The 26,728-nt window shown below is 34.5% G+C and overlaps 2 protein-coding genes across 2 annotated transcripts; both read left to right on the plus strand.

Moving 5' to 3' along the window:
- The first annotated feature begins 81 nt into the window (after window positions 1-81).
- LOC133174625 (ATP-binding cassette sub-family G member 8-like) lies at window positions 82-19,419 on the plus strand. The gene is made up of 12 exons (XM_061309729.1): window positions 82-153; window positions 647-1,057; window positions 3,378-3,613; window positions 5,042-5,174; window positions 5,596-5,719; window positions 5,917-6,062; window positions 11,752-11,962; window positions 12,162-12,361; window positions 12,533-12,609; window positions 12,812-12,906; window positions 18,014-18,186; window positions 18,910-19,419. Exons 2-12 carry the CDS (start codon window positions 730-732, stop codon window positions 19,173-19,175), a joined length of 1,989 nt encoding a protein of 662 aa, XP_061165713.1. The 5' UTR covers window positions 82-153; window positions 647-729; the 3' UTR covers window positions 19,176-19,419.
- Window positions 19,420-21,170: 1,751 nt separating this feature from the next.
- LOC133178150 (tropomyosin-like) lies at window positions 21,171-26,495 on the plus strand. The gene is made up of 10 exons (XM_061312902.1): window positions 21,171-21,206; window positions 22,677-22,763; window positions 22,984-23,091; window positions 23,354-23,445; window positions 23,613-23,784; window positions 24,057-24,137; window positions 24,844-24,941; window positions 25,280-25,297; window positions 25,736-25,871; window positions 26,061-26,495. The coding sequence occupies exons 1-10, from the start codon at window positions 21,171-21,173 to the stop codon at window positions 26,463-26,465; spliced, it is 1,233 nt and encodes a 410-aa protein (XP_061168886.1). The 3' UTR covers window positions 26,466-26,495.
- Window positions 26,496-26,728: the final 233 nt, after the last annotated feature.

The raw sequence follows: 26,728 nt of genomic DNA on the forward strand, positions 1-26,728 counted from the left end.
TTCTGGTTTGTGGATTAAGTCCGTTCCAAAGATATAGGGACTGGGCTTTTGTATCTACAAATACTTAGAATGACGTATTGTCATCGATCGATTTACAAGACTCGGGCACTGTAACTCTCCATTAAGCTGCAGAAGGACTCACACAGACATGAGGTAGGTCTCACATACTCTTATACACCGGTTTCAGTAAATTCTGTCTGCTTAACTGTTCCATGTTTTAAAAACCAGGAAGGACGTTTATTTTCCGCACTATTTCCTTTTATCGTTACGATAGAAACATTTATCTGAAACTGCAATCATTTAACATTAAACAGAGTATTGCCGTGGTATTTTCTAATATTTTCACGTCTTGCTTATGGTCAGAAAATTAGCTTGGTCTTACTGCATGTCTATATTGGACAGTTAAATGCCATTCTTACCACGAGAGGTGCATGTGTTTTAACAGGTATTATATCATTTCAATTCGCTTGAGTAAAATGAACCTACAAGTACATATGTATTACGTGCATTTCATTTTTTTTTTTAAATTTCTGTTTTCTTTTACTTCAATGAATATACGAGTAAACAACAACAAAATATTCGGGTATGTTGTTAGTACTCACTCTTTGATACTTTCAATTGAGGTTGTTGACTTCTTCCTTTTCAGTTGTTGAGATAGACAAGTACGTCTGTACCTAGCCAGACAGTGTGTACTACCAGTCCACAAGATAAGGGTACACAGATATCAAAATGAGGTCGCAATCTCGAGCCTACCCCTCTGTTTATTATCGTCCTAACGAAGCCATGGATATGACGCAAAATTCCCGAGGGGAACATCAGCTTGGCAGTCCGCATGCACACGCCATAGACTTCGGCTTCAACGAGCGTCTGTCTGTAGATATCAATGCTCGCAATGTCAGCTACATCGTCAATCCAAAGAAAATGTCCATACTGCAGCGTTTGGGCGCGTTACAGTTGCCATGGGAATGGAGTGATGATGCTATGCCCCAACAAGTGCTGCAAAACGTCACCTTCTCCGTCAGAAGCGGCCATATTTTGGCTATTCTTGGGACTTCCGGTGAGATTTTTAGAAGCATCTTTCCAAATAACGAGTTATTTTACTCGATCTCTATCCACCAATTCAGTAATGAAAAAATTATACTTACACGTTCAGAGGTATCTTAATCTTAAACATTGCTTGTCTATGCAGGTATATTATTATTTATCAAATCAGAGTATTCGATAAGTTATCCCATGATGATATTTAAACACTTTAATATTGAGTAAACACTCTTTGGTAATGGAATTTGTAATATAAGTGTATGTATTCAATTTAAGAAAATATAAAAATTTGTCTTTTAGGGTGGTATGCATCGTTCAAAATTTCATAAAACGATTTCATATATTCATCGAAAAAATTCTAATAAACCACATTTTACGGTCTTGGATCGGTTTGTGTAACCTTTCTAAAAAGAGAATTTTAAGAATGCAATACAGAAAATGCCAAAGGATATAGGATTTTTAAAGGATGAAAAATGTCTTGTTGAATATCACGGGTTTTGATGTATGGCATAGTTCAGTTACGTGCGTAGGAACAATATAATAACTTGAAGGAAAATAAGATATCGATTTAAGGAAGACATTTTGAAAACCAAAGATCTTTTAGAGATTTTGTAGCCACTAACACTTATAAAGGTTAGTTTATTAGAGTCCCAATTTAAACATCACGATTTCCGTCTCTAATATTTTTTTATGCGTGTGGGTTGGGGATGTTGCAGTCATTTTTTTCATTTAATATTGGACACTGTTTATACCCTGTTTCCAAGACTACTTATTTATCAGAAGGTGCAATTCTGGATTTTTTTTTTGTCAACTGTTAACGATGCATAATTAGCACTTTATTTTCGCCTGAATACCGAGGAATCTGTGAATTGCACTCACATGAATTTTGAAAAGAGGGTCAGCTTGCCCTTGAGTGTAAAAGTACTGGTGTAGATTTTTATTATGTTGTGTACAGACCAGCATCTTGCTCCAAGTAAATACACGAGGGTTGATCCGAAAGAAATGTCACAACTGCTATAAAATCTTAAATAATCAAATGTTATCAATAAAATTTAAGATACTTATACCCCTATCTATTTTGATTTTTGCTTTAAAATTTCATTCGATTATATAAAGTACTTTGTAATATATCAAGATTAAAACACAGCTTTAGGTTTTGTCTATCGCCGCTCGGTAAGAATGTTGACGTCGTAATGACGTTACTTTTTCGGCACTCACTTTCAGTTCATCTGCATATCTTTTAAATCTCTCATGTGCCTGCTTCTTTTTAATAATCATTACTACCATTTTGCTTTAAAAAGTCTTGTTTTGAGTTGTATAGTATTAAACTTATTTGATCTTTGTCCAAATGTTATTTTTAAATCCATTTCTTTTGCATAGAACTTATGTAGCATCACGATAGACGATACAAAAGGTTGTATTTATTGAAGTATTTTATAAAGTGTTGCTTATTATCTGAATGAATTTTAGGACAAAAGTCAAAATAGATAGAGGTATTAGTATAAAAAGTTTTCTTCAAAACTTTCGATTATTAAAGATTTTATAGCAGCTCTGACATTAGTTTTGGATCAATCCTCGTAATTAACACATGACTATGTCAAACAACCATACATAAGAAAATTCGAACTTTCTTTAAATATGAATGGAAACTGATAATTTCAATTCACATGCGTCATCCAAAGGGCGTGATCCATATAGCTTGAGTTTTGGGTCAGAGGGGAACTCTTTAGATAGATCTACTTTACTTAAAGATGCTGAAATCATGTACTTATATAGACAATAGACACATACACCTTTTCATGTGCAGCTTGAAGCAATGTTACGTGCGTTTTACTTTAAGGATTGTAACACACAATTACTAGTATCCAAGATTTTTGAATATTATGCCTAGTTATCACAATCCACCAAGTTTTGCGAGTACAAGCACCTTAGTTTAACGAGCTAGTAAACTTGGCTCTTGGCCGTAGTTTATAATAATTGTTCAATAATTAGATTGGTTTAATTTGTTTTGGCAGACAAAGCTATGGGTTTTGAACAAGCTTATACAAATAAGCTTATGAATATTTCATGCAGACAGGGATTCCATAATTGGTTTTTAGAGGGTGGGTGGGTGTTTCTCATTCAATTTGTCTATTTAAATGATGTTTTCCAAAAAATCAAGAACATATTGAAAACAAAATTAATTATTTTCTCTATACATGTTATAAATAATTCATATCACTCTTCTATGTACATGTATGTACACATAGAATCTAGAAAGTCAGTAAAACAGTGGCATGCTATAAGTCAACAAACGCATAATTTGTCATGCACTTGTTCTCTTTCAAAAATTCCAGGAAGCGGAAAGACTAGCCTATTGGACGTTTTGGCAGGACGGAACGATGGCGGAAGCGTCGAGGGGGAAATGTTCCTGAATGGTGTGCCGTGGACTCGCCAAATGGTGCGGTCTTGCTCCGCTTACGTCAGACAGGACGATCGTCTGCTAGCTCACCTCACGGTCAAAGAAACGCTTATGTTTGTAGCACAGCTGAAACTTCCAGCATCTGTCTCTAAGGAGGACATAGAGCACAGGGTAAAAATAGAAAACCGGATGTAAACTTAAAATTTAATGCCACTTACAAAAGAGGCAAAGTCTCTAACTAATTACTGTAGTCCTTAATACATGTGTTCAATTAAAGACGTGTTCTTGACTTTTATAAATTTATCTTCTATAGGCCTGTACATTCTCATCTTGAAAATGTAGTTCACAGAATGATGATACTCCATAGCGCTAAGTAGAATTAAAATTCTTTTATGTATGCATGTAAATATTAACCTGTTTAAAACATTTCATGTGAGCAATAATCAGAGACAAAAGAAACACGATTTCAAATTTTTATAATTTAATGCGTTATTTCTGCATATTTGGTCGTTGTATATATTTAGAAAAAAGTGTATTCTAGAAAGAATAACATGACCAACCGACCACAGAAATGTAAGATACACACATATTTATCCACAGTTTGCATCTATAAGTATCATCTACGTATATTAGTTTATAATTCATCTACATGTACTAAGAATGAACCAACAGGTTTTAAATCGAATCTGACTGGCCCTCCATAAAATATAAATGGCCATTGCACCACAGGGACTGTTGCAGCAGACGTTTGTCTCAGGATTTAACGTTAAGGATATCCCAGTGTAAGTCCATGTGTTCTTTGGATGTTGAATCCCTTTTCTTTATTTTAAAAACTATCTTGCAGCTGCCTTGCCTATATACATTCTCAACAACTTGCAATCGTAAGTAAACGCGCAAGATATCAGAACGTTGAAAAATTGCAAGTTGATACGAATGTCAGCTGTTAAGTTGTCCTTCGATAATTTGCTCTTAGATAACCCTTAACCTATAGGATATGTTTATGTTTTTAACATTTTTATCGAATAAATTCTTTATGGATAAAATTGTTATGAAATTGTTTTGAAGCTTAAACTATCATTGATAACGCATAGATATACCTGTATGTACAGGGTAAGCGGTTGTATTTGTTTTACACGTGCGCATTAATAATTATCTGCAGATGACACTATGACTATCAAGGAACACCCGTTTTAATCAATTATATAACATGTATTTGTAGTACAATTAATGAATATTATGTCGAATTATTTTTAAAATAACTTTTTAAAAAACTGAGAAATGCCAGGATGATCCAATCTCTCTCTCTCTCCCTCCCCCTCTCTATATATATTTCCTAGCGGAGACGATTTTATCTATTTTCTGTAAATTTAGTGTAAATTTCATTTTGTTTGTTTGTCTGTATGTTTCCTTTGCGTCCCTTATAGAAAATAATTTTAACTCATTCTAGAACGCCACCATGCCGACTACAAATGAATACACAAATGTCGAAACAGCTATTTTACAGATGGACATGAAGGATTTTCCAACATTTAAAGCTCTTTCTTATTGTTAACATACATATTCTTAAAACTTTATTCGACCATCATTTTATCAAAATAGGTGGATGGTGTAATCTCAGAACTTGGTCTAAGACATGTGTGGGATACAAAGATCGGTAACGAAGAAAGCCGAGGTGTTTCCGGAGGGGAGAGGCGGAGAGTCAGCATCGGAATACAAATGCTTTTAGATCCGAGTAAGACTACTTTCAATGTTTATACGAGAAGGTGCCAATTTTGGGTGAAAGAAATTGTGTTAAAGTACAAGCAGTACTCTTGGAGCCCTAGGACACTGATCATAGTGTACCGAATAAAGAAAAAAAAATCCATCTGAGCATTGAATAAGAAAACAGCAATCTGAGATGAAAAAAAATATTAATCATGGGATATGAAAATTATATACATTGTATTCCTAATAAAATGAATATAATTATACAATACATAAACTGCAAAGCCTCATAGAAATCTTTGATATACCAATATATGTAGTAGATATTGTTTTTAATGTACTTCTTGTGCAAAATAGGAAGAAATGCATGCTATTTGAAAAGGCATGCAGTCATAATCTATAATAATATTAGTTTTCATGGTCTTGATAATATATATCTATTTTCCTAGGTATACTTTTTCTGGATGAACCGACCTCTGGTCTTGATTCGTTCACGGCCCACAGTTTGGTAGAAACTTTATCGAAGATGGCCCAAAACACAAGAACGGTTCTGATGTCAATCCATCAGCCAAGGTAAAAATGGATTCTCTGTCCCCTCCTGACGCACAACTTGTCAAGTATCAGTACACCAATTCTTCCCCCTCCTCATCCCAATACACACTCCATATATCACAAAAAGCTGTAAACTAGCGAGTGATTGAAGATCTGCGAGTGATAAGTTGACATATATTGATTGATTCAGTAATAGTGAACTCTATTCACTCTTTCAGGTCTGATATATTTGAGCTCTTTGACCTGGTGATGATCCTGTCACGTGGGAGGATGGTGTATTTCGGGAAGGCTGCTGACATGGTACCTTACTTCACCTCCATTGGTCATCCTTGCCCCCAACTGACCAATCCCTGTGATTATTATGGTAAGCCCCTAAGCCCCCCCCCCCCCCAAAAAAAAAAAAAACCTGTAGGAGACGGTTTACAGAGGGGTTTTAACCTGCTGTCTAACCTCTTTCTCCTATTGGAAATAAATATTAATTAAATTAAATTGAATAGTAGGGCATTTCTAAAATTAGTTTGGAATTCTTGCTAAAAAAAATCGACGAGATGACGTAAGCAACACTTATTCAAAGAAGACGCCCTTTGCCATCTTTTTCAACATGTTGATGAGGAATGACTTTCACAGCTTTAAAAAAGGTCCAAACTGTGAAAAAAACTGTGCTAAATAAGGTTGGCAGACAGGAACGTACTAAATAAACCAAAATGATGGAATTCGCTCTCATTTCAAACTCTTACCCACTGAAAAATTCACATAAACATTTCCATTCCTTCACAACTAATTTTGCAGATGCATGCATGCATGCTCATGTTTCTAATGAAGGTTCCATTTCTAATGACTATGCTGTGTGAACTAGAAGCATTTCACGAGAAAGCAAAATACACAATTTTAACAACCATGTCCTTAAAAATACAGAAATTTCTTTGGAAATTTTTTTACTTCTAAAATAGAAACCTGCGTCACAAGCTCTCTGTTGATTGTCTATTTCTTGCCCAAAGCACATTAAATTTAGAGAACATGGAGAGCTTTTTCCAAATAAAGAGACACTTTTATCAGCTTAAGTAGTAACGATCCTCGCCTTATGAGGTCAAGCCTTACTAATTCGATTTCAAGGTTTCTTTGGCTACAAGATATTGAACAGTGATGCAATCGATATATAGGCATGACTTTTCCAAGACATCATGTATATGTTCTAGGGACACTGGTAACTAATTCTAAAGTGATAAGACGGTCGATACCTTAATTTATCACTGTATATAAAACATAAAAATAGTGTCTTGACTTGGTTGTTATTGGCAACAGTGCACGTAGGTCAACATCCTGATCATGACTCTGATATTACATAATGCATTAATTGTAGTATATTTCCATTTCTATTTGTTTTCTCTGTGATAACTCTTTGAAAGTTAGGAGAGTTGGTTTCTTGATCATTCCACCGGAATGCAAATTTCGCCAAGCGAAAGGTCAGGAGCTAAGAAGGCCTAATGTGCATGTAATTCTCGTGCGGCTGTCTTTGAGTTTGACGTCAGTGCGCGGGGACTATTGAAATTGACATGTGAGGCCTCGTGTAATTTAAATCTATTAGTCTACATTTTTAAATCTAAATTTACAATTTTATTTCACAATGAAATGGAAATATAAGGAATCACTGTCTAGTTAGTAGAGTATGCCAGGGCATCAACGATAGTTGGAAACGTGGGATAATTTGCATAACGGGCAAAGCCTAATTAGACAGTGATTCCTTAAATATGCACTCACAGTTAATGTTGCAAGAACTACGCACGCTAACTCTCGATTCCCGCCTACATTTTAAACCCATTTAATTCAATACTAATGGCAATTTGGCCGTAAAATCTTTGTTGGATGCAAAGAACAGTTCAATGGTAATTGACTGCAATTTTTATTCAAGTGTTAAATAGTTAATTATCCATAATTCCAGTTCTTTAAATAAGGGGAGTAGACGATATTTTCCATTGAAATGGGCTTTAAAGCATCAACACATTTTAAAATATTCTTGGATATGAATAAATGTTCCTTAAATCTTTTCTTATGTTTTACGCATATAAAATTAAACATATATTATTAATAAAATACAATAATTTGGTTGTTAAACCCTTTGAAATTGGTGAAAAAATAAGTATTTTTGTATTTTTTTGTCTGTAAACATATGTTCCCCCCCGTGAAACACAAAAAGCTTTAGTATAAATTTGTGAAATGACAGTCCATATTACCTGTAAAAAGGAATTTTTGTTTCACGGGGGGGGGGAGATGTTTTAAAAATATTTTCCGTTTCCCGTTGATTTCTATAGTGAAAAACACAAGTTTTACTCAAATTATAGAGTTATCTCTCTTTGTTTTCCTAAACAAATAATATTTTATGAAAATTCATATAAATATCTAAATAAATATAAAAAATCATTCAAATATGTTAACTTTAGAAAATTGACTTGGAGGTAGGCGGGAGAACAATGTTATCGTTCGCAGTTCTTTATCAGACTTAAACTTTCGTCTTTTGCGAGAATCGCATTGAAAACAATACGTCACGAAGACAATTTTTAGAAATGACTATAAAGGCACCCAGATTGAACAAGAAGAGAAAAAATTCCCTAAACTACAGGGGTTTATTTTCGCTCGAGCTTGTTGCAGACACATGGAAGATTTATATTCTGTAACAGAGGATTGACAGGTGCCCGGAGTTCATACCAAGGATCCATCCCTGGATAATTGATAATGGACTCCCGTGTACTGAAATCGTCATTTATTGGTGCTGTTCGTTAGAATTCAATTCCATTTACCACCAGAAAATTCATTACAAAAGTTCCGATATCCATAAAAGGTCACTCGCAAAATCATTTATGAAATGACGGAAGATCTTCACTAGTAGACAAAGCATCAACATTTTATGTGAATTATAAAAGTGAGAAAAAATTGACCTATTCCATGAAGTGTTGCTTTGCATGTACAAACCATCTTGGTGTCTAGTTAATTAAAATTTATTGCAGGAATCCATTATTAATAGGTATGCCTCTTATGGGTTATCCAATCAGTGTGATTAAAACATTGGCTGAATCTCAGTCATAATTACATCTGATGCTAATCGCCATGGGATATCGTGGGATTTTCTTGTTAGCAAAATGCAAGTCTTTATTACATAAATCGATATTTTCATCTCATGCTAGACAGTTATTTTGACTTTTCTTCGCTGATTATTTTTTTTTATCTTTGAGCTCACCTGAGCCGAAGGTGAAAATATAAATAGGACATCTTTAAAAATCTTCTCAAGAACACAGAAGAGCTTTACTTAGAATCATCTTCAGATAGTGTAGATTCATGTTTGTTCAAATCATGACCCCCGGGGGTAGGGCGGGATCACAATAGGAGATCAAACTTTTACACAGGAATATATAGGGAAAAAAATATAAAAAGTTTCTTTACAAGAACAGCAAAGCCACAAATTATTCATAAAAAAATACGGAAGATCCTCATGTAGTGTAGATTCATAGGAATATATAGGAAAATTTTTTTGAAAATCGTCTAAAAAACAGCAAAGCCACAATTCTCCATACACATATATACGGGGGCATTCTCATGTAGTGTAGATTCAAGTTTGTTCAAATCGTGGTCCCTTGGGGTAGGGTTGGGCCATAACAGGGGATCAAAGTTTTACATACGAATATATAGAGGAAAAATCTTTACAGATTTTCTTAAGAACAGCAAAGCAACAATTAGACATATTTATATTGAAGCATTCTCAGCTAGTGTTGATTCAAGTTTGTTCAATTCATGACCTCTGGTGATAGGGCTAGGACACAATGGGAGATCAAAGTTTAACATAGGAATATTTATGAAAAATCTTTAAAATTCTTCCTGCTATGGACAGCTGAAGTAATTTTAGTCATATTGATGTGCAAGCATCCTAAGGTAGTTAATATTCAAATTTGTTCAGATCAGGGCCCTCTGGAATAGGCTAAGGATACAGCAGAAGATCAGAGTTTTATAAGAGCTTATATAAGAAGATTTTTTCCCCAAGAGTAGAAAGACCACATTTATCATATTAAAAAGCAAAACATGATTACGCAAGTTAATATGTGAATCTTTTTTTTTTAAATTATGAGTCATGGTGTTAGAATAGGGCCGAAAACAGAGATAATGCATGTATACATGCAGGGGGAAAAATCCTCTACAAAGTAGCAGGGCCATGTTGATTGTATTGATATGGATCAGAAACATCCCAATGTTGTATGGATTAAACTTTGATTAAATCGTAGCTCTCTGAGGGCTAAATTTTGGTCTAAACTATGGAATCAAAATTAAAGAGGAAAATAAAAATCTGCCTATGAAGTTTTTCATAGTGAAAAAAAAATACCGGAAAAATCCCACCCTCTACTAAAAACACCAGGATGGCGATGCGTTTTGTGGGTGACCCACCTAAAATATGTCTTGGTTTAGCTCAGGAAATTTCTTGACTATAATTTAGCAACCGGAGTGTTTGAGCTATTTATTCAAGTAAAAAATTCCAATCTGCTTGTCGACTATGGGCTGTGTCAAGCCTTTTTTTCCACCTTGACAGCTCATCCCTAAATCCACGCCGCTCAACCGGAAGTTAAGTACGCAGTGATTATTTCATCTTCCCAAGTCGAGGGTTTCTGATCCACTCCGCTCCAATCAGGAATGGTGATATAAATATTTTAAGGATAATTAAGAATTAAAGCAGGACTTGCACAATCTCTTAAAATTGATTAAGCTCTGTAGCTCAATATGTGGTGCGCAGTGGATCAAAAACCCTTGACTTGGGAAGATGTGAATATTTATGTTCAGTGTAAAAAACTACACCTTCGGACAATTTGAGAAATATATATCAATTTTATTTTTTAAGAGAAAAGAATAAAATATCAGGATGCTAAATCAGGCCCGTAGCAACGGTATCAAAAGTGTGTGTGTGTGTGGGGGGGGGGGGCTTCCCAAATAATCTTGACAAGGGAAAAAATTAACTGTCCAAATCCTGGAATTTGCCAGTACTCGATCTTACTGCAACAAAAAGTGGAGGGGCCGACCAGAATCTAAAGGAAAATTAACTATAGCAAAATACTATATTCAGCCTTGTATAAATATGGATTGCATATCGTAATTTAAGAAGGAAAATAATTGAAAAGTTTCGACCGTTATTGTAATTATACTTTGAAATAGTTGAATCAAATTTCGTAGTAGAGTCATTTATTTTATTTAAAAATGCTTGTTTAGCCTTCAATTATGCATGCAGAGTTCTCTTCCGTCTCTTTTAAGTTTCATTGAGTCGGAGATGAGCTATCAAGAAGAAAAAAGCTTGATATGGCCCTTAGTCGCAAGCAGTTTGGATTTTTTTTTTTACTTGATTTGTTTATTGTTTAATGTCCCTCTCGAGAATTTTTCACTCATATGGAGACGCCACCACTTGCCGGTGGAGAGCTGCAAATTTTGACCTATACTCGGCACTCAGGGCCATCGAGCAGTGAGGGATCTTTTTCGTGCCAGCACCTGACAGCGACACGGGACCTCGGTTTATACGGTCTCATCCGAAGGACCGGTCTCCACGTCCCACAGTGGGATTCGAACCCGCGACGTAAGGATCAACTCCTTACTCCGCGACTCTAGAGCGAACGCTCTAGCCACTGCGCCACGCGGGCGACTTTTTTACTTGAATAAATAACTCAACACGGCGGTTGCTGAATTAGTCGAGAAACTTTTCTGGTTAAACCCAGACATATTTTTAGGTGGGTCATCTCCAAAACGCGTTGCCTTCCTGGTGTTTTTTAGTAGAGGAAGGAATAATTTTTTTCCGTTTTTTTTTTCCACAATAAAAACTTCAGACTCCTGTGCTATGAAGAACAGTAGGGCCCAAGTGACTCAAGTGAGCATTGTGTCCCATGAGCCTCTTTTGGATGCTCATCATCCATGTCTATAATCAATACATTTATAAAGCATCATTGCAAAGTATAAATGTTCAATATCGTATGAAGATATAAAAAGATTTTACAGTTTTACTAATTAATTGACCCTGAGTTCCTTTGTTTCAGTTGATCTGGGTACAGTCGATCCTACCTCAGAGGAGACGGAAAGGGAAACGAAACAGATTGTGAACAAGTTAATCAGTAACTATGAGAGTACAGTTTCCCAAGTTCCACAGGAGCCAGAGGAACTCTCTAACCTCAGCTTCCCCGTCATGTCTACACTGGACATTGTCGACAGATCACCGGGACCATTCCGACAGTTTGCCGTTCTGTTTGGGTGAGTAGTTTTAAGATTTTTCCTTGACCTAGCAACCTTGACCTTTTGCCTATTTTCCGTCCTTCCAAAGTAAAATGGCATTAAAATGACATTCATATGTATGTCATGGACTTGATGACAGCGAGGTTGAAAACTGCTTTGGTCTGTGCGAGTGATTTACTGTATTTTTAAATCATTTTCCCCTCTTTGTGTCTTTCAGGCGGTGTACTCGTAACCAGATTGAGGACTACATGTTAGTCCTAGCCCAGTTTATACAGGCCTTTTCCATGTCTGTGGTGGTAGGGTTGATCTACCTTCATCTGGAGAAAGGACAGAACACGATCAGAGATTGGTTTGGTCTCATGTACATCATCGGCGCCATGTATCCATACCTCGTCATCTTAGATCTCATCGCTGTCTGTATGTATAAAGTTTGTCAAACCCGAGCAGATGCTTTATTATAAAGCGTTTGTTCGCTGTACTCACTCACTGATAGTCGGATAAGATATATCTATATTTATTGCTGCATTTTATTTCCCTTTGTAGATCGTTAAGTGCAAAAACAACTTAATTAACTGATATTTGTTACAGATCATAAAGAACGGAAACATTTGTATTACGAACTTCAAGACGGACTTTACGGTACAACGGCGTATTACTTTGCCAAGGTGTGTCGTCGATTCTTTATTATTATTGTTTTTGAAAAACACGTGTTCAAAGTAAATTCATCTTTACTGAATATTCTGAATGCTGAAAAATATGACACACGAAAAGGGTCTGCGTTTCAATAAAGAGATACAGTGTGAAAGCAATATGATGCTGGAAGTTGTGAGACATAATGATATATAATAAACATTAATCTTCTTGCAGGTTTTGAGTGAATTTCCTTTACATACGTTCTTTGTTGTGACGTATACGATTCCTGTGTACTTCTTGGTGGGGTTTTCCTTGGACGTGTGGGTATTTTTCATTTCATTTCATTTCATTTTATTCACTCACACCAACATCAGTGGTACATGAGGTACAATAAATTAGTCGTCATAATTGTGACAAAAATAATAAATATAATTATGATACAATAGCATAAATGAGGGGCATATACATATGTACATAGTATAGCAATAAACATACAATGAAAGAAGAAAAGAAGAAAAAAAAAATGGTATGATAACATTTAAATTATGGAGGACAGACGGTGTCGTTTATTTTAGATATAAATATACAAAGGTTTTTTAAAGTTTTTAAGTTTGTCGTTGACATAATTTCAGAAAACTTAAGTGTATTCGGCGTTTTACAAAATCTGGGATGTAAAAGATTCTTTCTGATGCTGTTCAATGTTTTACATTCTAGGATGAAATGATATTCGTCTGCTATTTGCCCTGTATTACACAATTTACAAACTCTTTCATCCAGTGGAATATTTAACCATCTACCAGTTTCAATTGGGAGGTGGTGGTTTGAAGTTCTAAATTTTATTAGTATTTTTTGGAGTTTACTAGGTAAAATACTTAGATATTTTTCAAATCCAAAATCACTCTTAAAAATTTTGTAAATTTGACCTTTTGATGAATTATTTATATCACTATGCCATTTTTGAATAAATTGGTCGCTTAATCTTTGCTTCACTGCTGCAAGTACCCAATTCCTGTCAATGGGACTTTGTTCATACCAAATGTTGGAGAACCCACAAGAGGTTAAAATTTTATAAATGAAATCTACCCATAGGTTTTTTGGACCTCCTTGAAAATATTGAGAACATAGATATTTATACAAAACACAAACTATTTTGTTTTCTAAAGAATTCGGGGTAAGTAATTTTAACCAGTAGGAGATCATTCTTGTATAAATATTAATATACAATGGGAATCGCCCAGTCTCCCCATACACCATATACGAGGGCGTACTACTCTTTAAATGGAAAATATGTTTTAAAAATTTTAAATGTACACGTTCAATGATGTCGAGATTTTCATAACCCCAAATTTCACAGCCATAAGTCAAAATTGGAACAACAACTTTATCAAAAAGATCTAGCTGACATTCAATTGGTAAGTTAAATTGTCTTATCTTCCTTATAACACCATACATTGCTTTCTGTGCTTGTTCACATAAATGTTTTTTGGCCTTACAAAATGAACCTGAGCGTGAAAATATTATCCCAAGATACTTGAATTCTTTTACATTTTCAATTGCATTATTATTATAATAAAATACCTTTTTTGACATTGGTCCTTTAGAAAACACTAGAATTTCTGTCTTACTAACATTAACATTAAGTTTCCATTGTGAACAATACAAATAAAAATCATCCAAAGCCTTTTGCAGATCTACATCTGTTTCAGCCAAGATAACAGTATCGTCTGCATATAACAAAATGAAAAGCTTAAGATACACATATAATTCTTCTTCAATAGCGTCAGTTATGCTTTGTAAACCAATAATATTTCTGTCCGAGAGAAACTCTTCCAGGTCATTAATATATAAGGAAAATAAAAAAGGCGATAGATTTTCACCTTGGCGAACACCAACATTACAGTTAAAATAATCTGTGGTTGTGCCATTCAGATTTATCATAGATTTAATTCCTATATACATATTTTTGATGTAGTTAAAACATTTTCCACTAACCCCACTCTTAAATAGCTTATGCCACAATCCAGATCTCCAAACCGTATCAAAGGCTTGTTTAAAGTCAATGAAAGCGCAGAAAAGTTTTTTCTTTCTTTGAAAAAAAATCTGACATAAAAACTGTAAGGTAACTATATGATCTAAAGTTGAGTACCCTTTTCTAAACCCTGTTTGACTCTCATTAATTAAATTTACTTCTTCAGCAAATGTTTCCAAACGTGTGCATAAAATACTTGTAAATAATTTTCCTAAGCAGCTCAATAATGTTATGGGTCGATAATTTTCTGGTTGTGTTGGATCACCTTTATTTTTATAAATAGGTTTAACAATGCCAATTAACCATTCATCCGGGACGGTACCTGAATCAAATATTAAATTGAACAGTTTTCTATATACGGGTAAAAATATAGTAATTGTTGAAGTAATATGTTCATTAAACACTTTGTCAAAACCACATGCTTTGTTATTTTTAAGCTTTTTGACACTGTTCAGTATTTCTTCATCACTGATAGCACAGTTTAGGATATCAACTGAAAAATCATTTGAAAAATTCGCTACATCTTCCTGTTCATCTAAGTTATCAGGAACAACATTACAATTTTTATCTTCATTCATATCTTTCAAAAAATTATACATGTCATTTATATCAACAGCACATTTCTTATTTTTATCGGATGCATTCAAAATTTTCCAATAATCTTTGGGATTTGTAGAATGCAAATCTTTGAGTTTTTTGGCAATATTCTTTCTATTATTTTTTATGCTCTCGTCCATTGTTTTCTTATATATTTTACTCATAGCATTCAAATTACGCTTGTTTTCGGTCGATTTATTTCGATTATACATACGTTTAGCGAGATGAAACTTTTTTCTAGCGTTTCTACAGTCCCGATTAAACCATTGCTTATTACAATTATTTTCAACCCCAGCCCTTCTATCTTTATGGTACCCAAATGTTTCTTTTGCCGCACTAAAGAACACGTCACATATATCGCGTGTTACAAGATTGATATTTTCCTTTGTTACATGAGTATTATCACCGCCTAAATCATCAAGTTTACTTTCAATGTTATTTACAGCAAGTGTTTCAATATTACCACAGAACTCCACTGATTTGTTAGGACACCATAATTTTACACCTGAGTGATTTACACCTGTGTCGTTTGAAATAACAGTCTTACAACTAGATAAAGATACTGATAAGGCATTATGTACATCAGAATATAGGTTACAAAATTCGACAACATCAAAATCACTAAACAAATCAAAAATATGCACACTGGCTAAAACATAATCTACAGTGCTGCTATTTTTACAAGTTAAATCTCCCTTAAGTTTGTCGTTGCCTACACGACTATTTACAATATACATTTCATTATTCCTACAAAAATCAATCAATTTATGCCCATAGTTATTTACCGTGGTGTCTTTAACAGTTCTTTCTAATGGTATATTACATTTTTCAAATATCGTGGATCTTGTTAAAATATCAGTATACATGTTTTCATTACAATTGTTTTGGTTCAATACAAATTCATCAGCTGTGAAAAAATCATTCATATTGCCTACTCTGGCATTAAAGTCACCAAGCATACAAAAATAATTTGAATCTTTATTAAAGTTGAGGAACTCTTGTTCAATTTCTATGAAACAATCAGGGGAAGAATATCTACTTCCTTCTGGAGGTATATAGACAACTCCGCAAATTATATCTTTGGTAGTATTAAATAAAATTTTGTTTATCTTGAACCACATAACATATTTACAATCTGTATTTATCATGCTAACATATTTCACAACAGTATCTTTAATAGCTACAATAATCCCCCCAGATCGGGTATTGGAAAGTTTACGTCTATTTTTCATATAAGTAACAAATCCAGGTATTTGTATTTTATCAGAATTATCAGTTTTAGTTTCTGTTAATCCAATTATATCATATTTTGAGATGAAATCAACAAATTCCCTATAATTCAGTCTGTTTTTTATCCCACATACATTTAATGACAAAATTTTTACATTATTTGCAAATTGAGCCTTACGGCGCTGGGTCTGTTCCTCCGCGCGATCCTATTGTCTGTTATGATCCGGAGATGATCCATACCGGGCTCTTTTGTTATCCCGTCTAGGCGTCTGGGTTGGAGCTCCTTGCTCTTGTTGTGCTACTCTTGCGTAACTCTGAGTCACTGGGGCGGATTCAGGAGGTGCGATGTATTTAACTCCATTTATGAAGAGAGTGTCTCGAACTAGCTTTACACGTTTGTGGTCGAGTTTTGCTTGGCGCATGACTGGATACAGTTTTTTTCTCCTATTCTCGATCTCTTGGGGAAATTGTTCATTCACCCACACATTCGTTCCATGTAATCTTCGGGCTGCATTTTGCCGGATGTACTCCCTATCCTTATAGTAGGTAAATTTGGCTACTATATTTCTAGGCCACTCGCTGAATTCATTTGCTCTGCCCATTCTGTGCACTCGCTCGAAAGGAATGTCATAATCAAGCCTGAATCTCCGACGTATTAAGTTCTGAATCACAGCCTCTGTATCCTCATCCTGGTCCTCTGGGATCCCTGAGAATACCAAGTTATCCCGCATTGATCTGGCTTTGAGATCCGTCACAGATTCTTCTAGTCTTTCCTTGGCTTCTTTTAACGCTTGGACTTCTGATGTCAATTTTTCTTCTAATGTTTTCTGAGTAACTGTATACTCGTCCAGGTTTTTCTTGACATAATCAACGGTCTTTTTATTTTTGTCTGCTGTTTCTTTCACCGAGTCAAACACATTACCTAATGCGCTCACATTAGTTTCAAGCTGTCCAAAATCATTTCTAATCTTTTTCACATCAGTATCAAGCTTTGAAGAGGATGATTTAAGTTCACTTATTGATGTCTGTATAGTCTCTAATGAGGTCATTCTTTTTTCAATTTCACACAATCGTGTCTCAAACCTTTCATTTTTTACTTCAATATTCGATAGTTTTGAATCCATCTGAGTAAGTAATGTATGAATGGTTGACAGTGAGATTTCGCCCTCATTAGATTGCCCAAAAAGTACAGTACGGCTCTGTGCCAGGATCTCTGAAGTTTCAGTCGCAGACATTGCAAATAATGAGTATAATACTGTAGTCCAATACTCTAATGTAATATTAAAAGAGTAATAAGATGTCGACGCAGAATAAATCAGCAGTTCATAACTATTGTCATTAAGAAACGTGAGTTGTTCTCATGGATTCTTACACTCGTTCTACGGGAAAACACCACATAATCATTAAAATCACCATTTCGGAGCATTAAAATACAATGCAAAGTGATCAGATAGATCAAATAGACTCTCTTATGGATTAACACAATAACTATGCCCTCTCAATCTCAAAAATATGAAGTTACTTTGATGTTTTTGTCGGAACCTCTTGATAGACGACTTACCGCTTCGAATGACCTACACCTTCCGAGTGTTCGCTTTGAATTACTTGATGGTCTACTGCAGCCGTTCCCTAGCCATGCTCTCCTCCAGTCTAACGCCAACGTTCACTATGTCTTGTTTCATAGCACAGACTTTCTTTTCAATGTACCTCATGTCTGCCGGGTTTTTCATCAATCTTGAAAATATATTTGAAGGTGAGAACTGCAATTCCCTTTCTACAAGATTTGTTAATAAAATGTACTTGAGTGTAATTGTATATTTTGTACTCCTTTCCATTCCGATGAAACTCTGGGTGAAATCAAGACAATCTTTTCCTTTTAATTAAGGACAGATAATACAAACTTTTGTCAAAAATCTTGAGAATAAGAACCTAAGTCATGTTTATATAAGAAAAAGGAATAAGTTTAACCTAGTACATTTTAATTTTTTACTCAAAATTTAACAATAATTGGATTTATAGTAACAAAAAATTGTATAGATTAATAAGGATGGTTGCAGAAATGTAGAATTTTGAACATCATAGAAAGTTTACGGTTTTTTTTAATATTTTAGGAACTTGTTATTTGCATCATTTGCAACTAAAATAGATCCAAAAATATATACCAATCCAGACATCCATTTTTTTTGTATCATCTGTCCTTAAGTTAAAAAGGAGATTAGTCTTCAAGAAATAAAAATCATTTCTAATTAATGACTTTGTATTTCTAACAAGTTTAGCAAATATTCACCCTTGCAATATAAGGATCTTCCCCTAAAACCTAATAACTTGTTCACAGTCACGTCAATAAAGTCAAAATTTCATTTCCAAATAAGCTTTAAGTTTGTTTTTTTAATTACCAGAGTCACACAAATTACCACGCACACAAAACTGAAAAGTCAAATACAGTATGTTAAAGTCTCACATTTCTTTTTCACAGGTCTACAGTGGGTGTCAAAAATATCATACCTAAAGTGGGGTTTCCAAGGATTGTGTCAGACAGAGATATCTAGGCTAAACTTTACATGCAACTTAAATGACACTCGTCAGTGCATCAATACCGGAAATCAAGCACTGCATCTCTACTCGCTGGACGGAAGCACTGTTTCCGACTCATGTCTCGTGATTTTAGCCTCCATTGCAGTTTATATGGTGCTATATTTCATAGCATTGAAGTTTATTCCACAGAAACCTCATCAAATTTGATTAATTTATTTTTTTTTTTTTTACAAACTTATTATTGTTATCGATCAAAAGAAGCGTATCTGTGAGTGCCTTTTGTCAAAAAAGGTTTTATTTTATTGCATACTCAGCGGAATCATCCGCGTATTTTTTATGCTGTGCGTTAACACTAAGTCTAGTCATTGATCTATTTGGTAGTCTGTGCATGCATATAAGGATTTGTATTTTTGGATTCGCTATGATGTCAAAAATCTTTGTAAAGAGGTCTTTTATATATATATATATATATATATATATATATATATATATATGTGGTATTGGAGATTCAAGGAAGAAAGCGGTCATCGAAAGCAAATCTCTCTTTTTTGTGCCAATTTTTTTCCACAGATCATTCGAATGCCATGTTGGGTTGAAATCATGTCATTTTAAATGTTGTGAAGTGATCTGACATTTTGCTTCGTTCAAATTCAAGTACGTCATCGATTGTTGAAGACAACGAATGTCCCGTTAGCATTTGTTTAATTTATGTACATTTGTTTTTCTTCACGTACGTTGTGCTTTCAATGAAATAAAATCTATAAATATCACGTCTGGGGCAGTTTATGTCAGTGTAAAATTGCTTTATCATGGAAAGTTGCTACTGTTGTATTTTATCACTCCCTGTATTGTTTGGGATTCTTCCATTTTCTATTACTATGTATTTCACTAAAATACTCAAACGCCATACCAAATTAATCGATTACAGCGGTGGCATTAAAGTGGAATGGCACTGTTATATAAAAAGGTAACTGCTAAGAGAGATAACTCAGGCTAAGAGAGATAAATCTAGCCAAAATTAAAAAAGCAAACAAACAAACATACGATAACACTAGGTGAGAGAGATGTATAAGTCTGGCTAAGCTAGGTAACGCTGCTGATATACCTTTATTAAAACTCTAAAAAGAAAAAATGCATCTTTAACAACGATTCACTTTTTGTTCCTTGTGGTATTTTAAACTTGCTTTAATTTCATTTATAGCTCTTTGATATATATTTTTTTTTTTCGGTTAGAAATCGGTATGTAAGTTTTCCTTTAATTATAAATCAAGTTTTGCATTTTGTTCCGCTTTAATTAATTTATTTTTTTACGCAATTACGGCAATTTCATTTTTTAATGGGAACCAAATTAGACTTGCCGGTAGGGGACTAGCTAGTATTGCTAATGCAATACTCTCAGAATGCTTGATACATGTAAATTTGTGAATTATATATTTATCATTTGGGGGGGGGGGGGGATTTGGAAAGCCATAGATCGAATCAAGAAAATAATTACATTTCTTAATTTTTTTCTTCACGTAATGAAAGTTTCCTGCTATATACATTATATAAATAAATCTGAATGCATAGTTCACTTGTTAAACGTACTAGTATATGAAAAGCTTTTCAAATTTATTCAAACGTATACAAGTTAATTACTGGCAGGACTTTCTTTTCGATGAAAGTGTAAATAACATTAACCTGGGAATAATCCCGATCTTTAAAATATTCGACCAGTAATCCTGTGTGGTAAATTGGACCCCTTCCTTCAGCACGGAAAAGACATGCTAAACCGTAAAGTAAATAAACCCAACCTCCCCGAATTAACTGCTATTTTAAACGAAGAGCAGCTAGGAAATCGGGTATAATAAAATATTCAGGAGAAACTGATAAATCATCCCAGTGGATCAATCAACACCCCCAAATGCCCTTCTTTCCGAGTTCGTCGTCGTTAGATATGCATTTTAATGGCAGCCTGTGTTCTAGATGTCTACACTATTGACATGGAAGCTAATCTTTGATTACCCGCTTTATTGACCGCCGCTCTTGGTTTTACTTCAAATCATACCCTGGTAATATTGCTCCAATTCCGTCACACCTTCGTAAGTCTGGCATGTCACGACCCTTTAAACACCTTGGTTGACATAAGTTTTAGCCTGTGTTGTGGAATACTTCATCGTTATTTTGATTTTTGGAATTATTAATGTCTTCGTCTGAACGAGGATGGAAAATCACGAGGAATTGTCGCCGGAGAGCAATGTAAGTATCGAACTTCTGGTTAAAACATTGTTGCAAGACTCGGATAAATAAACCTGGTTTCAATTCAAAATAAATAAATTATTTTCCAACATTACATTTTAATTTGTTTATATTTTTTTTCTTTTTTTCTCCAAAAAATTCGCAAACATAAGCAATCAATTTAATTTATTTTTGGAATTGAAAAGAATTCCAGATCAATGTGTATAAATTAAATAGAAATTAAATATTGCTAAAGTTGTTTAAAGGACCGAGAACAATACAGATAATTATACGTAAAGACTCGAGGCTAAAAGTTTAACAATCTATACATACAATGTTAAAAAATATTACGGGTGTTAGTCCGATTTCAAAACCGTTAAATGTTTTATCTGGTCATAAATTGGCTGACAATGTTATTTAAATAGACAAACAGTTCATCTTAACATAGTTTTTAGCCCAATTCAAATATCCACGCCCCCACACAACTTCGCTTCTTGAATTTATCAGCCGTTTCTTCTCACGGTGACATAGCCCCCCCCCCCCCCAACACACACAAATATAAATATATACCGGTACATATTCTTTAGCTGGAAGATAATTCTGCCTAGTGTGTACTTGCTATTTTATATATGAATGCTTTCGACACTTATGAGATTGTGGAAAAGTATGGAGATGAATTCATCAAGCATGGCCGTAGGAAAATGGGAGGGGGGTGGGCGATATGTCAATATATGGTATACTATAGAAACAAAGCTACTTAACTGATGTGCCCCGTCAATAATTATACAATTACCTCTGGTGACCTTTTTATTTCTTTTTTGGCTTGTCAAGGAATTTTTGATTGGTAGTTCCCATCCAAACTGAAAATTTATGGTTGTGTCACCCAAACCGAAATTGCCTCCTACGGGGTCTGACAAGTTTACAAATGTTAAAGCAATATGAGCTGCATTTTTGAGATTTTTATTTTTCTGTTAAAATGTGTTTTTATGATAAATTTGTATGTAATTTAAAACTTTTGATCAATTAGACAGAAATAAAGTATCAAATTGTTTCAGAATAAAGGATTCTGTACAATCAAATCTATAGTATTATAAGAGAAATCAATATTGTACAGGACGACAATATTGTAATTTTGCTTCAATCAGAGCTTATAAATAGTTCTTCCATCCCAAATATGAACAACAGAAGTTTATAAACGTTCTTTTTTCTGTCGTTGAAATAGTTAATTACAATTTTGCAACAAAAATTTCTGACATCAAAGTTGCAGCTCATATTGCTTTAACTGTTACATCAAAGAAATGATCGTTATATATGGTTAAGGTTTTTATTTGTTTTGTGTGTCAAATCACAGTCAAGTTACTGGGATTTACTTACCCCCCCCCCCCCCCCATTTTCTTTTATATCCACAAAGTTCAACGCAAATTTAATTTCTTTTTTTAACGGAGGATACAAAGTCCCTGAATTAGATTGCTAGTCTTTCTTTTGTTCAAGGGGACAACAACAAATGGAGAAATCACCATTAATAACAATGAACGACCGGACAAAACCAAGCATCGATCCCATAAAAAGAAGAAAAGGGTAGGGTAATGTTAATTATTTACATGTATACTGACAAGTGAAAAGAGTTTGATGGTTTCCGATTCATTATAACACATTTTGATATTTTTCGCAATAGAATGCACAGAAAGAACCCGGACATTTACAGAACCATATCAAGTCAATAACCGTAATGATTACATATAGAGGTATTGTATATTTAATGTCATCGCACATTTTTTTTTAAAAAAAACCATTTCAGAAACATTCCGATTACAACGCTCTTGCAGAATGTCGCAAAATGTTCCGAATGGAAATGATGCAGCTTGGAAAGGAGCTCTTCCAGTTTAGGCAGATGTGCCAGCAAGAGGTATCGTGGTTTTAGTATTTACTGGATCATAACTACATGTATTTTATAAAGTGGATTAGATCTTATGACAAAGCACTGGCGGATTTAGAGGGGGGGGGGCAGGGGGCCGCCCCCTCCAAAATATACATTAGATTTAATAAATCAATTTTTTGGTGTGGCCGAGGGCCCCTACCCCGCCCCCAAACTGCCCCCCTTTCAATATTCCTGGATCCGCCACTGCAAAGTGTTCCAAATTTAACGTTCTTTTCCATGATTTATGCAGATTTCCAAGTACAAGGACCTTCTTAACAATACAGATAACATAGAAAGGGATAAGGAAAACAACATAGAAATCAAGAATGGATACAGTACAATGTAAGAAACGGTTCAAAATCTTACATGCATAATTATGCACCATCCCATACTGGGTTAATCATTCTACCAAAATTAATCTCGATGCAACTATAATAAAAAAGAATTGCCGCGTCCATTTGCTAGTATGGTTGACCCCTCATTTTCTACAATCTATTATTTATTGGAAGGTTGGGTGGGACGTCCGTGGAACAGTACTGGAAGACAAAACTGGACAATCTCCAGGCGGATATGACGTATCTAGAGAAGAAACAGGCCCAACTGGACAGAGAGAAAGAGATTGTGGACAAAGAGGACGAACTGTCTCAACGTCTGGTCAGCCTGGAGAACTACGAACAGGAGGTAAGGGGTGCGGAAGGGGATCGAAAACGTGTCAACTCACTAATGATTACAAATATACAAGAAGACAACATGCAAATTAATGGAAAAGGGATTCATTGCAATTATGAAAACCGAATGCACGAAAGCAAGAGGATTAGGATTAAAAGTAGAATTAAATCTATTTTAAACAAAATCAAAGTAGGGCAAAAACAAATTATGAAACTTCTTGAATTTTTACAAGTACTTCAAAAATATTGAAGACATAATACACCAATTAGAAATAATACTTTTAGATAGAAGAGTTGGAGTCAGTCCTGGACAGACGACAGGCACGGTGTGTGAAGAGACAACAGAGTTTACAGGATCTAGAAGAGGTAAGACAACAGAGTTTACAAAATCTAGAAAAGGTTAGACAACAGAGTTTACAGGATCTAAAGGAGGTTAGACAACAGAGTTTACAGGATCTAAAGGAGGTTAAACAACAGAGTTTACAAAATCTAGAAAAGGTTATATAGGAGGTAAGACAACTAAGTTTACAGATCTATAGGAAGTAAAACAACAGATATTACAGGATTAGAGGGGTAAGATAACAGTTTACAGGATCTAAAGGGGGTAAAATAACAGCGCTTATGGGATATAGAAGAGGTAAGACAACAGAGTTTAAAGGATCCAGTAGAGGTAAGACAGAGTTTATAGGATCTTAAGGGGGTAAGACAACAGAGTTCACAGGATCCAGAAGAGATAAGACAACAGATTTTACAGGATCTAGAGGAGGTAACAGCTTACAAAATGTAGAAAAGATAAGACAATTTAAATTCCCATGTAAATCTCGGACCTTTAATGTGGCCATATCATTGCCAAAACGGCCAAGATAACCAAATAATACTACATAAAAATGCAATTCTCTTTTTTTTGGACTACTTTTGCCTGTTTTTTCTTTGCAAAATATTTTCTCCAACAACATTTTCCAAAGCAAAACTCTCCTTTTTGATAGTTTCAAATTCAACTTTTAATTATGTAGAAAACAAATCACATGATATTCAAGCCATTTTGATTGAATACAAACATCTATAAATGTAGGACATTGAGCAGCATAAAGAGGAGTTAGAGAAAAATAAACAGAGACTGGAGGAGACTCAGGAGAAATCAGACCCATCAGCCACAGCACGTAGACACTGGTAAGTACACCAAATTAAACCTCTGTACCTATCTCTGATTCACATATTATGTAATAGTATTACATAATAACATGTATTACAGTAATACATCAACTCCACAGTGAAAATTAGAGATCTCTGTAATAATTCACATTGATTTATTATATAATTTATAGATTCTGTAAAAAATCATGCTAGTCATTTATCCACAGGCATCAAACTCATACCAAGAACTTTTGTTCCCTGGGGGTACTAAGGGGTCAATTCTTTTTTTAAATGGAGATTGGTGCCTGTGATTTGAACAATATTCTGAAAAACTTGCAATAAATTTTAAACTTTATTCATATTTCACACTTTAGCCAAAAATGTTTTAAGCTGTAAGTAATTAAAATTTTTAGTTTAGTTTTCTTCATATCAAGCTAAATATTGTTAGTCCTTGCACAAAATCAACCTAGGTTATTGAATGTGTCACTGCATGGTAAATATGATATAATATTGGTTTTATGTCAAAATAATTGTTCTGATTTTTGCTGAGGAATTGGGTGCTTGTTTTTGAAATACGGGTAAGCATCTTGCTGATGGTGTTTTATTACAATAATACAAATTTGAAATCTACTTACTGCAACTAATCAGACTTTATCAAAATAGTTTTAGAATTTTTATTTATCATAACATGTTCCATTTGGTTTATAAAGCATGTTCACTTATTATCACAGTAAAGGCTTTCACAGACACTTTTCAAAATAATATCATCAATACACAACAGAGTAGTTAAAGATAGGATTATTTTCTTATTTAAATGTCTGTTGTCTCAGGGAGATAGCTAAGCGTGGAATACTTGAGAAACAGACCGTGCTGGAATCTACAGTGCAGAAGTACCGAGCTGAGCTGGCTGCAGCTTCCTCTAACAGTACAGCCAAGGACATACTTATCAACAAGCTAGATGAACAGGTTTGATACTTGAGTTCTTTTTTGAAGAAATCTTATATCGGTAATTTTGAAAAAAAAAAAAAAAAACAAATATGAAAAACTATCAAACTACAGTTGCAAGCTTGTTTGTCTTTCCAGTACTGCTAGCTGCAGCAAAATCTATGGAGTATAATATTTTGTTTAATTAAAAACTTAATGAATATCTTTAAGGTGAAGTCACTTCATGAACAGTTGGAACAAAGAGACAAAAAGATAAAGAACTTAGAGTCTCGTTTGGTTTTGGCCATTGAAGAATCCAGGAAGGCGACCTTTAGGAATGACACTACCACTTTGTCTGACAGTGTGAACTCCTCTCCGAGCAAACGACCAGACAGTCGTGTCAGTAGACACTCCGACAGTGACCTCTCTCTGAGCAAATCTGCCTCACAAAAGGGAGGCAACTCATTCAGGCACTCTGTAAGGAGGTCAGAAGGGGGAAAAGACAATACCAGGGTCAAAAAAGACACTGCCAGTGTGAGGCATCCAATGAGACTAAGTGTTGACTATGAGGAAGACAGATTTCAGATGGTGAAGTCTCCTTTACCTGACAAAAGTAATGCTTGTTCTGTGATGTGATAGTAAACAGACATTTAAGGATATCCGATCCTCAGCCATGAATGATAACTCTTACAGTTATCATTTTATTCAAATTCTCTAAATGAAGCTTGAAATTGAAATCTTTTCGTGGAACAATTTTCATTTCATCAATCTCAATATGATTCAAGGTTCTTTAAAGTCTTAGAAATGCTCTTGTACAAAATAGACATTTGTACATTTGTACCCCATAAAAGTACAGAAATTAATATATTTTTAGAGAAATTGAATTTCCTTTAATCTTG

This window comes from Saccostrea echinata, unplaced genomic scaffold (assembly GCF_033153115.1).
Source record: "Saccostrea echinata isolate AGI-Se365-2 ecotype Australia unplaced genomic scaffold, CSIRO_AGI_Sech_v1 ptg000002l, whole genome shotgun sequence".
NCBI lineage: Eukaryota > Metazoa > Mollusca > Bivalvia > Ostreida > Ostreidae > Saccostrea > Saccostrea echinata.

Excerpts from the sequence above, each read along its gene's own strand:
- LOC133174625 (XM_061309729.1), top strand. The coding sequence starts at position 730 with ATGAGGTCGCAATCTCGAGCCTACCCCTCTGTTTATTATCGTCCTAAC. Across the intron at positions 12,610-12,811 it reads CGGCGTATTACTTTGCCAAG|GTTTTGAGTGAATTTCCTTT; the intron begins GTGTGTCGTCGA and ends ATCTTCTTGCAG. Across the intron at positions 12,907-18,013 it reads TCCTTGGACGTGTGGGTATT|CTTCCGAGTGTTCGCTTTGA; the intron begins TTTCATTTCATT and ends AATGACCTACAC.
- LOC133178150 (XM_061312902.1), top strand. The coding sequence starts at position 21,171 with ATGGAAAATCACGAGGAATTGTCGCCGGAGAGCAAT. Across the intron at positions 21,207-22,676 it reads AATTGTCGCCGGAGAGCAAT|GGGACAACAACAAATGGAGA; the intron begins GTAAGTATCGAA and ends CTTTTGTTCAAG. Across the intron at positions 25,872-26,060 it reads TCAACAAGCTAGATGAACAG|GTGAAGTCACTTCATGAACA; the intron begins GTTTGATACTTG and ends AATATCTTTAAG.